General features: G+C 39.0%; 1 protein-coding gene across 1 annotated transcript; it reads right to left on the reverse strand.

Annotated features, from left to right (window-relative positions):
* Positions 1-8138: 8138 nt before the first annotated feature.
* LOC131690193 (uncharacterized) lies at positions 8139-11771 on the reverse strand. Its single transcript, XM_058975775.1, has 4 exons — positions 11113-11771; positions 10477-11050; positions 8458-8695; positions 8139-8395 (listed from the first exon to the last, which is right to left on the reverse strand). The coding sequence occupies exons 1-4, from the start codon at positions 11619-11621 to the stop codon at positions 8250-8252; spliced, it is 1467 nt and encodes a 488-aa protein (XP_058831758.1). The 5' UTR covers positions 11622-11771; the 3' UTR covers positions 8139-8249.
* Positions 11772-13660: the final 1889 nt, after the last annotated feature.

Consider the following 13660-nt stretch of genomic DNA (forward strand, 5'->3'; position numbering starts at 1 on the left):
AATTTTTGATGTACGGCTCAGATGGTAGAAGAAAGTGAGATCTTCCATATCACTAGAGTTCCCGGCAATATCACCAAGGAAACTGTTGTCTAGTGGATATGAGCTTTATTTTTAGATTCGTCCAACTGAATGTATGGACCTAAGTTGCTAGGACGGAGGGTAATGATTTCCTGATGTGACGCTTCATGATCGCGCGAACCTTACAGGGGAGTTATCAAGTTTGCGTGATCGCGGGCGTAGATGTGCGTTGCTGATCGCGAAGGGCTTAAGCGTTCGTATGTTAACGTGTTTGTCGCGTGTGCTCGCGTGCATGTGACTTCGCGTGTATAAATTCGATTTTGCAATCGTGTTGCCATCCACACATTCGCGTGCGTTCCTGGATGGTCATGCAGACCGTCATTCTGATATTTATTTTCGGTGCACAATTTACATTCTGACAGGGAGTGAGTTACCCCACATCACTAGAGTTCCCGGTCATATCGCCACTGAATGCATTGCCTAGTGGATATGAGTTATTTTTTCATATTTTTTTGTTCTTATTTTTTTTTGTTGGTCCAATTGAAGGAATGGACCCACACTATTGGTGCCGAGAGACTGTCGGACGTTACCCTTCACAGTTCACGTACCCGAATCATGATCGCACGATCGCGGGAGTTTATAGGTTCACGCTTGAGATTGCGTTTGTAAGTTTAGAGTCTTAGGTTACTGGGACCGAGGGTAAAGAGTTCCAGACGTGATCGATTCATGATCGCATGAACACGAGCGATAGTAGGTTCGCGTTTGTAAATGCCTAGGTGCTAAGACGTTCAGCGGGCGTAGATGGCTTGCATGATCGCGAGGGGCTCAAACGTGTGTATGCTGACGTGATTTTGTAACCGTGTTTCCCGGTGGTGAGTGCGGTTCAGTTGGTAGCAGGAAGTGAGTTCCCTCGTATCAACTAGAATTCCCGGTTCCGTCACCATGGAACGAGTTATCTGGAGGATATGGGCTTTTTTTAACTGGCCCAGCTGGAGGCGTGGACCTAAGTTGCTGCGACCAAGGGTAGAGGTTTCCGGACGTGACCGATTCATAATCGTACTAACACGAGCGTTTGTGGGTTCACTTTATCACCGGGGTGTCCGCATGTTTGCGAGTTTGCGGGTGTAGGTGTGCATGGATGATCACAGTTGCATTTTCGCGCGCGTTTAGTTTAGGGTCTACAGCTTCCGGACGTGGTCGATCTATGATCGCGTGAGAGCGCGCGTTTGTGTAATCGCTCGTGTAACCCCGTTTGTAGATTCGTAGATGTTGCGATGTTTATTTAGTCACTGGGTCGTTTTTATGTTTGCGAGATTGTGGATGATGATATACGTTGGTGTTTGCGATCATATGGTCGCTTTATTGATCAGGTTTGTGTCCTCGCGAAAGGCCCGATCGTTTATATTTTAGTACGTTTGCTCGCTAGTGTGTTTGCGTGTTTTGTGTATTAGCATGTGTTTATCTTCACCCATGTAAGTTGATTTGTATAATCGTGTGATCTCGTGCCGATTTGGGTCCTGAATGTTCGTGCGAGCATGTGTATGTGTCTTTTGGGGCTGCCGTAATTTGTTTTTGACGTCTTGATAGTGCCGTTGTGATATATGAGGCCAAGACAGAGGTTTCCTCGTGTGGTACGGGGAGCAACGCCTATCAACTCGCTGTTGGGAACCTTTTTCCCTCACCCGCGGCTCGGATGCCCCTCCCTGATTACCCGATTCACATGCCCGAAGAGATTGAGCTGCCACAAAACCCATTTTTCCGATGTTTCGTCATCATATGACGGTGTCGCTTCAAGGTCTTTTTTTCGGTCCCTCTCCAGGATGATATGGTTTGTTTTCTGGCACGCTTGGTGTTTTTTCATACTTGCTGAAAAGAAATGTTAACCAGCCAGAAAAAAGTGAAGAAAGAGAAATTGTTCTATGTTAGTATTCTGTTTGTAGTACATATTTATATAGTGGTTCGGTTTGTTGTCCCTTAATACCGGTTTGTCGCGTATTTGGGTTAGTTGTCCTCCTCCATGTCGAAGAGTATTGTGTCCTCACTGTCCATGGAGCCCAAGAGTTCCGATGGGACTAATGAGCTGTCACTACTGTCCAGGTCCGAATCACTACTCATTTAGTACTCCGATTCAACCATGAAGTCAAACAGTTGTTTTGTTTGTGTTTCAAATCGTTTTCTGTCGTTTGCTAGTTCTTACCATTCTGCTATGTGTATGTTGCTTCTTTCTACGTCTTGTCTGATGTTGGTCCTCCAGGAGAAAGCTGGCTTACCCGTCTTTTTTTTGGCGGGGTATTTTGTAGTTCAGGCGGTTAATTCTTATTTTATTATTTATAGTGTGTCCTTTCAGCCAATTCTGTGCAATGTTGGGGTTCTCCGTTTCTGTCTGATCTGCTACTATCTCGTTTTCTTGTTCTTCGGTTTCCACCATATTTTCACTATGGGACCATTCATAAATTACGTAACGCAAAAATTGCCCAAAATTGACTCCCCCCTCCCCCTATGTAACAAATTGTCACAAATTTTTCCATCTCCCATTTTTTTTTCTTCGATGAACACATGTTACGTAACCATCTAGTTAACACCCCCTCCCCCCTATGTCGTACCCCCTCCCCTCCAAAAGCGTTACGTAATTTATGAATGGTCGCTATGCGCCTTTTGTCTGTTTTTCCCAGTAGATTGCTTCACACTGAGGCTTCGTAGTGTAAGCAGCATCTCCGTTTCTATTCGCCTCAGTGAGTTCCTATTTCTTTTTAGCACTGCAGATATTTCAATTGAATATGAGACCACTTGTGTGACCAGGCTATGGTACAGACGGTTGATAACTTCGCATTTAAGCGGATGTTGGAGGAACGAGCATAGCTTTTTTTATTCGTTCTGCCGTGGTTTCTGTACGTGTGAGACTGCTCGTGATATATACCCCCAGATATCTCAGTTTGGTCACTATCGTTCGTATTTTCCAAATTTTCCTTTAGTCTCTGGTGCTGTGTTGTTCGTGATATAAGGGTCTTGGTACAGTACTTTTGTTTTGTCCTTGTTTAGTTCTAGCCCAATCGAATATAACAGAGGCACCAGGGTATCTATTAGTTTATCGATAACTTCTCTTTCGCATAGAAACAGTATTGCATCGGCGTACCCTAGGATACATGGCAGCTCAATATCGTGGTTGTGCTCCAGTCTGACCTCTGGCATGAATTCATTTAGGGACATAAGGACATGGTGCAGCATCAGAATGAATAACTGTGGGCTGAGAGGCCATCCCTGTTTGATGCCTCGATTTTTTCATTGTCGTCGTTCTTTGTCCAAACCACTGTATGGACGTTGATTCGATTGATGCCTTGATAATTCGGTTTATAAGTTCTTTTGAGACCACCAATTCGTTTAGTATCCTTGCTGCTTTGGAGATGTCTATTCTGTTAAATGCTTGTCTCAGATCCAAAGAGACCAATATTGTTTTGCACCCTTTGCGCCATCTTTCATCAGGGATGCGCCGCATTACGAATAATTTGTTTGAGGCACTTTTCTTACTTTGGAAAGCCATTTGATACCCTGGCAACTGATCTACTTGGCTAGTTAGTCCATTCAATAGCAGTCTTGCATATATTTTGTAAGGATTGGTGCACATAGTGATGCGTAGTCCTCAAAGCCTTGTGGGCTTGTTTTCCTGGATATCGGTATTTGTACCGTCTCAGTCCATGAGTTTGGTATTACGTTGGCTTTAAATGTCTTTGCCATTAGCTCTGTAAATTCTCTCAGCATACTTTCCGATCCATTTTTCAGCAACTCATTATTGATACTGTCGGTCCCCGGTGCACACTTATTTCGGATTGTCCAGATAATCCCTATTTCTTCTAGTGTTGGTTCTGGTCCGGCGTCACGACCATATATGATTTGTATTTTCGCGTCTTGGTTTGAGTATGATTTCAATTTTTCTTCCCATTTTTGTGCTGATATATTTTCGTTGTTTATTCTGTTTATGCCTTTTGTGTTGCTTAAGGAATCTAAAGGTTTTTGTCATTTTTGCCATTGTGTTTTCTTTGTCAATGCCTTCTAGGAATTTATCAACCTTTTTCTGTTTTTCGAACGCTTCCCTTTTCTCGATTCGTGTCTTTCTCGCTATTCTTTCCAATACTGTCCTCAAGCTCTCTCTGGTGAGCGTGAGCGTATTTGTCCATTGCTGTCTTTCTTCTAGGGTTAAGGGAGATCTATGCGCTGTGATGGTTTCTTCCGCTGCCTCCTTTATCGCATTGTGTATTCTGTCCCAGTCGTCCTCCGTGCTAGCATCTGGATTCTGCATGGTTTTGATCCACTTTTTCTTGGTAATTTTAGCTCTTCTTTTCATCTATTCTCAGTATCTCAGGTTTTTTTTTTTATTTTTTGTTGAGGTGGTTGGTTTTTGTTGGGAATATGCCTTTTCAAGACCCGATCTTTTGAAATATGTGTTGATGGTATCAAGGTGCGATCATTTTATGGTTGCTATGCAAGCATTCATGGAAGAATGCTCGTATGCGGGGGAGTTTCAGAAATGGACTTTTGGTCATCAGGACGTGGTCTAGTTGAGAGCAGATTTTCCCGTTCGTCCACGTCGTTTTGACTGATTTTGGGATGGCTAAATGTTAGGTATTCTTTGAGTTTTAGGCTATGTAGTAGATTTTTTAGATTTTGTCCATTTGTGTTGCAGAAATAGTAAAAAGGTTCGGACCTTTGTCGTCTCTGTCATTTTCTGCAAGGTACTTAATCTCGATTCTAGCATTCATATCACCTACTATTATTAGGGTAATTTTGGGAGAGATGCCGCGTCAGAAGAGTCACTCTACACCGAGGGTCTGCCCCAAAGGGAAAAAGAGCGTGTCCGGATAAGAATAAGAAGAGTGGCAGATTTGACAAACGCAAAACAGATTCAAGATAATCTGCATAAGGTGTATGCATGTGTGTACAATAATATTTTTGGTGGCAAACGCTTTGAGAGGCTGAAAGCACTAGTTTCTATATTCAAAACATTGTTTTAATTAATTTCGTTTTTATTAACCTCTTTTTTGGGAAGTGAATCAGTATTTACGCAATGTCGATCTTGCCAATCGTAAAACCAAAACTCTCCCTTTACGTATGCCTATACCTTATCTGGTACCATCTTGGGTTTTCACGTCATTTGCAGTTTGACAAGACCATAATTTGATGTTGGAACGGTCTATCCCTGAGAATGATCATAGGAAGGGCAATTCCTCGCTCTACACACTACATCTCGTATATGGGGTCATTTTTATACGGTAATATGATATTGTGAGATTGTCTTTCGAAGAATTACAACACTGGAGATGTAAAATAATCCTTATTATTAACTCACGAAAATTTTATTAATGATTATGTGCGTCCAGTTGCATCACGGAGCGTCGAAAAATTTTCAGTATCACATTAAAATTTAGTTTTTTTTTTAATTTTTCGATTTTTTTTGGTAAATCATGTATCGGCTGAATAGCTGGAACTCATCCCTGAAGAACCGATGTGACTTTAATTGTGGACCTAGAGACCTGCGAATAGAAGTAATTTGGGAAACATCTCAATAGGCTCAGCCTTTGAGGTATTACGATTGTAACGGGTTATATGAGAAATTTCTGTGGGCCCTTACTAACCAACCTGTTACTCTGGAATCAAAAGTCCGTAGCCGGAATTCCGATTAACTAATAATTCAATAGCAGCTTATGGGAGCGTCATACCCTTCATGTGAAACTGTAAATCGGCTCAGCCTTCTCTGATAAAATTGTGTGAGTTTAAATCACACACATATACATACACACAGACATTTTCCGATTTCGCCGAACTGAATCGAAAGGTATATGAATATCGGCACTCCGGGCCTCGGCTGAAAAGTTGATTTATAAAGTGATTGCATAGCCTTTCTTTAAATGGGAAAAGCAAAAGGGTACAAAATTGGCTCAAAAAGTCGATTTTCGCCAAAAAAATATTTTTTAAGATATTTATTTAAGATTTAAGATTTTAGCATAAAAAATACGAATTCGATTTCTGAAATTTCATGGCATCCCCCGGGAACGCGGGTTATATGGGAATTTTATGGAGGGTTATTTGGGAATTTCATGTGTGACCGAACGGTTCAGGTATAATATACCTTTCATTTAAGACTAAGTTTGTGAAACTAGGCCCAACCATCTTGTGCTTGAGCTGGCTGCTACTCCGTTATCGATCTGGACTAGCTGAAGCTGCACAGGGAATCATTAGAACATTATGCTTGGGAGTAGCGAAACATCTTTCAATGTGCAACTCCTGGTAATCCTAAAGTGTTTATTGATCAATACCGGGGCCGGCCAGGCCCAAACGTAGATCGTGGAAGGAGAGGGAAGGAATCAGCCCAATACTTGTTTCTGCTAGACTGCCGCTAGAAGCATAACTGTCCCATGTGCTATGGGAATCCATATACACATGGGACAATTATGCTTCTAGCGGCAGTAAAGGCCGTACATACTACTGCGCACTCCACAAGTATCACGGGAGGAGGATATTTGTTAGTAAGTATAGGGGTGCAATACTTCACCAGAGAGGTGTGACTCTACTATTTGGACCAGATATCAACCTATCAGCTCATGGACTGGGGACTAACGGCTTTACTTCCCTTCCTATGCTTTAACATCTCTAAGGGCCGGTGCGCTTGGCAGAGTCACATACGGCCCTATTCTGCGCGGCGTGTGACGTGAGACGACTATTCTCACCTTACTCTACGTGACTTTTCTCACCCAATTCTGTAGAGTCACTTCAGGTGACGTGAGACGCCCATTTAACCGCAATGGGGAATCTCACTTCACCCGAGTCGACTGTCAGAATCGGGTGAGGAAAGTCACATAAAGTGAGGTGAGTTTAGTCGTCTCATGTCACACGCCACGCAGAATAAGGCCGATAATCATAAAAAAAAGGTTTTTGTACTAGATTCGACCACGGTGACATTGAAAATGCAGCAATTTTCATCAGCGAAATTGTAATAATCACACGAGGCTAGGTATGCACTCTCCAGTCCCAAAATAGATAAAAAGTTTTCATATTTAGATCTTTAGGGAATGTTATTTTGCGCGTGGAAATTACATTTTAAGTCTTCGTGGTCGTGTCGTGTATACAACCCTCCATTTTTTTTATTCTGCCTGTATCTAATAATTTTTACGATATTGATTATATTGATTTTAATTTCAATTACGAATATCTGAGATGTTGCCTTCTTTTGAATATGAGCAGCAGAGAAACGTGGTACGCTTGGTAAGATCAAATCAATAACTTGATGTAAAAAGATCTTTTAGATTTTTTCTGGGGAATGGTGCATTTTAGGAATGGCGTATTCCGGGCGATGGAATTTTCGTGAATGGTGTGCAATGATGGAAAAGACGAACATGCCTTAAAACATATTTTCTTTTTATTCCACTCTTTGAGAAGACTATCCTTGCACTATGTAGAAACATCATTTTAAGAAATTTAACGAAACTAAAAAGTGACCACTATTGATACTCATTTCAAGTCTAGGGCTCTTGCGACAGAAACAGTTTTTGGTCTTCGCAAAGTTAGATGTCGTTTTCTGAATCCATCTTACCAATCAAATCCGGTAAACTTGGCCGATTGATTGCATTGATGTACAGTTAAATCGAAGATCAACGAAGACATTTCATCGCAATCATAACGTAAACGTACTTTACAAAGAATTCAAAATTGTTAAACCAGCTCATATTCTTGTGTTACTGTGAAACAAGTTGCTAAGCGGCCCAAATCCTGTTGTGTCCATTGTCTTTCTTTAATTCAATATTAATTCGTCAAAAGGGCGAAACTGTTTTTTGTAAACAAACTTGCTTCGCTCATTAGTCTGCTGCAGAGTGGAATTTCATGAAAAATATGCGTTAATGTAAATTTTTACCCTTCGTATAAGTAATTTCAATTGTTTTCTGCGTTGAAATTATAGTAAATTAAGAGAAACCATCAAAATAAAAGTTTGTTTACAAATCTTATTCGCCCTTTTGTAAATTTAATATGGAATTGTTTGTGTTGATAAACAAATAACTTACTGTACCAGAGATATTTTATGCTAAAATATAATACTGTGTTTCGGAAATCTCCGTTGAAGAAAATCATAAGTATTCTCATAGATGCTGTTTACTCATATTCGGTTACGATTTCAATGAAATCTTTCAAATACAATAAACTGAATCTGATCTAAGGTCTAGAAAGCACCGAAATAGCTACTCCAGTCACGCCGGTGGAAAATTAAGTGTTTTCTTCCTTTTCGCATTTTGAATTTTGATGTTCAACAGTCGATTGATGCGTGAGTCGTCAAACCGTGCCATAGCCTGTACTCGATCATTTGTTTCCATGATGGCTCTGTTGTAGACTTTCTCTGTGCGGACAAAAATATGTAGTAGAATAACGTTATTGGGGCATGGGTAACAACTACACTACCTTTGATAAAGCTTAATTTTTCCGGTTCCAGCTGAATGCTTGGTGGTGTATTGTGCCCAGCGTTATTAGATTTTCGACCCGTTACACTGCTTACCGATAACCTTTCGTGTCCCCAGAGTGCTACCGCTAATTTGCTTACGAATTTTAGGTCAAACTTTTCACCCGGTTCAATCGCATCAATGTCCAGCATAGTTCGACACGGTATAACCGAATCCATTACCACAACGTCACCGTTATCCTAGAACATTGCTATGCTTAGAATGCTCAGAACTTTAGATATATTTGAGAAGCGTACTCTTCATTTTTTCCCATGCCACCCTAAGACTCTGTCCAAAATTTGAACCAAATTCGTCATTTTTTTCTGTTATTTCTGAATTGGGTTAAAGTTGTATGAAATCATTAAAATAAGAGGGGGTCTGTGCAAGAACGACCGATCTTCAAAAAAATTGTTTTAAAATAAAATAGAAATACTTAAACAACTGAAATTAGTCTTTTTATGTTAGTTTGTACGATATTTCTTGTCTCTTTTTTGGCACATGTTGGTAAAGATCTAAGTTATTTTTGATAACAAATTTGCGATTTTCGTTTTGTCGTTGGGATATTTTTTTGCAAATCAGAAAAAAACAAATTTTTAAAATACATTTCTCAAAATTTGGATTTTTTGATTTCTTAGTGTCTTATTAACTCATTATAACCCATACGCTTAAATAAAAACAACAAATTTTAAGTTGTTTGACACATTTCTTCGGATTTTCTGATAGACAACACTTCTTTTACACTTGTAGGAACGTTTTGTCACATATTGGAATTATTAGCACGAATTCCAACAATAAAATTCAATTAAATGTGTTGCTTACTTTTCAGCCGCCATTTGCCCCAACTATACACGGTTCAAAAATGTAAACAAAATTATAAAAAATGGCAGTTGTCTTGTTTCACAATGAAATATGAGTTGCAATGATCCCATTAGTGCAATAATAAAGCAGTAAGATGTCAAAATTCTGCGGTAAATACGCGTTAAACGATGGATAGTTCTGCGCATGAAATTTCGTACGCTAGGATATAATGTGTTAACTTTAAATTTTTTTATTATAATTAAACCACAGAGAACAAACATATAAGTTAGAACAAACTTTCCCGAAAAACCTGTGTAAACATTTAAATTAAAATACGTTGAAAATCACCATCGTTTACAGGTTCGCATGCGTGAATCACCATTGTATCCAAATTTGCACACAAGTCCCGTGTAGCGATTGCTGGCCGACCGAAACGCCGACTAGTGGCAAGTTGCTACACGCTGTTGTCATTTCAAAGCGACAATTTTATTTCTTACACAAGTTGAAAGCTTTACTTGTATGTCAGTTCGCAGTGTTAAAACATATAACATGCCAATACTCATTTTTGTTTTTTGAGATGATCTTTTTATAAAGAAAAACCACGTTTTCAAATTTTCGGCACTAGATGGAACGGTAAGCGTGCTAGTACTTCGTCGATGAACTCAAGATGATCAGAGTTTTTAACATTTATTATAGTTGTCTGGTAGATATTAGAAAAGAAACTGCTAAAGCATCATAAATGCATTTTATTTACCGGTAGATTTTAAAATTTTAATTACTATAATACACTTAAAAAATTGAAAAACACATTTCACATTGACGCTTTTCAATAACATGTTAACAAGTTGTTAGGCGCGCAATTTTCTATAGGAATTTTAAACTTAAACCCACTAAGAAACCCAATATGTGCAAAATCGTCCAACACTGGGTCAGTACTGTACTGCCGTTATAAGCTTAATTGTCACATGTTCTATGGGCGATTCAACGATTTAGTGTCATTAATTCCTCGTACATCACCATCTTGTGTCGAAAATTGGAAACACTAGTTTCAAATCGGATAAATGAGGACCGATTCGACTCAAATTTAGAACAGAGTCTCGGGGTGCCATGGGGAACAAATGAGGGATTTTTCTTGGGTGCCCTTATGTAGCTTTTGGTAACAATTCAAAATTGGTCAACTTACCAATGAGTAGGCTCCGCTCAACGATATATACTTGTTCGAATCGGTTTCTTGTGGGGCTGCCAACGGCATAGTCGGCAACGAACAAGATGTCAAAGATGGACTTATTGGGAGTGGTTTTGGGTTGACTTGTGTTACGGCGGAGGAGAACAATTTGGAATTATCATGCGTAGGAATAGGTTTGGCCAATGCATTTGGGTCATATGATCGCAATTTTGTTGTCAATTCTCGGTTGATTTGGAGAAGATCATTGTTTCGCACGTGGACGTCTCGCAGTCTTGTAAGTAACAAATGGTTTCGACGTTTGAGCCATTCATTCTCTTTACGAAGACGCTCCATCTCATCCAGCTCCACAGAACTAGATGTCAGCGGCTGATGAATCCGTTCATCTGGTGGTTTATCGTACTCACAGAAATCCCCATCCAATAGATCTAATTCGGAATGAGTAGTATTGCTTAACAATCGAGAATCGGGGTTATGAGGTTGCCATTGTTCTGGAAAATTTCTTTTTATCCGTTTTGGATACGGATGATTGGTATTAGGTCCACTCGAGTGGCTATTGCCCAATGAGCTGGCCCTTGAAAGAAATTGATTATTGCATTAGAAAGTAATACTATATCTAGAAATACTGCGCCTTACTGGAATACGTTTACAATAGAGTCTAACAGTTTATTCTGTGCGCTTCCATTTCCATTCTGGTCTGGTTGGGATCCAAACTGCTCATCCAAAAAATTGTTCAGACCATCTACTTCCGCAGAATGGTCGAAACTATAATTATCATCTGCCTTTTCCTCTTTAATAGACATTTCCATTTCAAAACCTTCTGCTAAAGTACTGGGACTGTTCCTTCCCGACACCGTCTTCATTTTACGATTCCACTGGATTTCTTTGATTCTGAGATAAAATTGGTGGAAACTTCCTAACTGCTGACAACAATTGCAGCAAATATATCCGTCTGTTTCAAGATTTTCTTCTTCGAAATATTTTCGAATGAGGGCTTCGACGTTTCGGCGAATGCCTTCTTCCCCACGAACAGCAATCAGTGATTCCCGGGCTAATCCGGTTTTCTCAAAACACAGAAGACAATGAGCGTTTGTTTTTGTTGCCTGCTGTCCCAGCTGCTGATGAGACCGTGAAATGCAGTCCATTGTGGGGCTCAAAATGAAACCGTTGTCATAACTCACATTAGTAGGGTACAGCGCAATTCAAAAATATTATTTAGTTTAGTCTTAAATTTACAAACAAAACTGCCACGATCACCTATATGACAACACTATCCAAGAAAATATTGTAAACAACTTAAGTTATTTTTGACATATCGATTTGTTGATGTAATATGACACTCAAAAAAATTGCTAATTAAAATAACATTATGTCGCTTGTACGTTTCATTGGAAACGCGCCTTTCAATCAATTTGATGCGACGTTTGGCGAATTAAACGTCGAAAAATGTATATTGTCCACTAACGACGCTGAATCCTTCCTATTCAGTAATTCAGCGTCTTTATTGTCCACTAGATTGCTCATGTTTAATGTGTACTAGTTGGCAACGTTCATTGTTTAATTAATCTGACTAATAATGATTCTTCTGGAGCATCCCCAGAAAAACATGCCTTTTTGTTCAAATCAAGCAAAAATTCTACTATCTTAAAAAAGGATCAGGATTACATTTTTCGATACAATCGCATTTTAGTTTTAAATAAACATTGTTTAGTGTATTAAGCAAAATATTAAATCAAACTAAACATTTTGTTGCTTCAAACTATTTTTTATTTTATTCAGGAATTGTTATGATTAAATCAAAGAATGTATTCAGTTGTTCCAATACACAAAGAAATAGGTATATATCGTTAGAATCGACGAAATCGTTCGATTGAAATAATGGTACATTAGATCATCATGACGTGTACGGAATGGAACAACCAATATTTTGTTGAGGTCATCAAACTTAATTTAAACCCTTTTCAGCAAATTGATTTAATGCTAGGCTTAATCCAATCACAGATAATAGACATATACTTCCTATGATTGCAAATCAGTCCTATTAATATAGGAAATCTCATAGAAAATGGAACAAATATGCCATCATGGGCAGTACAGGCTAGAATAAAATTTCCTTAAAAACCTGTGTAAACTTTCAAATTGATAAACGTTGGAAAGCCATCTATGCAAATTTTTGCTATACAAGTGTTTAACAGCTGCACTCTAACTGCATTGTATCGGTCACTGCACCACCTACAAACGTTTGCCAAACGTGTTTCAGACTACAGACACTTTAATGGCGACTCTACGTTGAAAACGTTCACAGATAGCGCTAGAAACAAAGTGTTGATTTCATTTTATTCTGCCATAGTGGATATATTTTCTGTAAACTTTGCCAAAAATAACATTTAACATTTTAAATTGTTGCTCACTGTAATTGCTCACGAAAATGAAGGAAAACTATCACTTTATAAGATGGTGAGTATCTTACGAAAATGGTGATTTCTAATATTATACGCAGAGCTACATAGTTAAATGTGTACGGTTCCAAAATTGATATTGTTGAGCACCGTGTCCGCCGCAACATAATTTCCGGGTCCTTATAAGTCAAGCAAAACTTTTGTAAGATGGTGTAAACCTAGGGGCAGATCACTCTAAGAATGTATAACAAATTTGCATCAAATTAGAAAAAAATGCATTTAATTTCCATTTTGCATCAGCTTTGCACTCCCACGCAGAAAAGTTTGTTTAACAAACGTCCTACGCTGATCCACTTTGTTCGACGTTTTGTTAAATGTAGGGCTAGTTTTTCTGTAGGGTTTTGACGTCTTACACGCAACGCAAACAACATTGCACGCAACGCAAAAACATTGCACGCAACGCAAAATACATTATGAATTTCTATTTCGATGGAAATAAATGCATTTAATTTCGCTGATTTTTAAAAATGCATCACAAGTGATCTGCCCCTAGGTGTAAACTCATGATTTCATTGGGAAGTGTCAGTGAGAAGAATACGAGTTGGTGTTTTCGAACAGCAAAACCTACACCGAGATAAAATAACTAATAAATTCCATAAGAATCACTTACAATTCGGCACCACAAGTATCCCATATGAAAATCATAAGTTTGACTTATGACTCGGAGGAAAAAATGGCCATCGAGTCACTTAGAATTTTCATAGGTCATGCTAATGAAATTTTTA

Source organism: Topomyia yanbarensis, chromosome 3, assembly GCF_030247195.1.
Source record: "Topomyia yanbarensis strain Yona2022 chromosome 3, ASM3024719v1, whole genome shotgun sequence".
NCBI lineage: Eukaryota > Metazoa > Arthropoda > Insecta > Diptera > Culicidae > Topomyia > Topomyia yanbarensis.

Bases quoted from the DNA above. Each gene is read 5' to 3' on its own strand.
- LOC131690193 (XM_058975775.1), bottom strand. From the start codon at position 11,621: ATGGACTGCATTTCACGGTCTCATCAGCAGCTGGGACAGCAGGCAACA. The intron at 11,051-11,112 runs GTAAGGCGCAGT...ATTTCTTTCAAG, and splicing joins TCTATTGTAAACGTATTCCA to GGCCAGCTCATTGGGCAATA. The intron at 8,696-10,476 runs GTAAGTTGACCA...GCAATGTTCTAG, and splicing joins TGAGCGGAGCCTACTCATTG to GATAACGGTGACGTTGTGGT.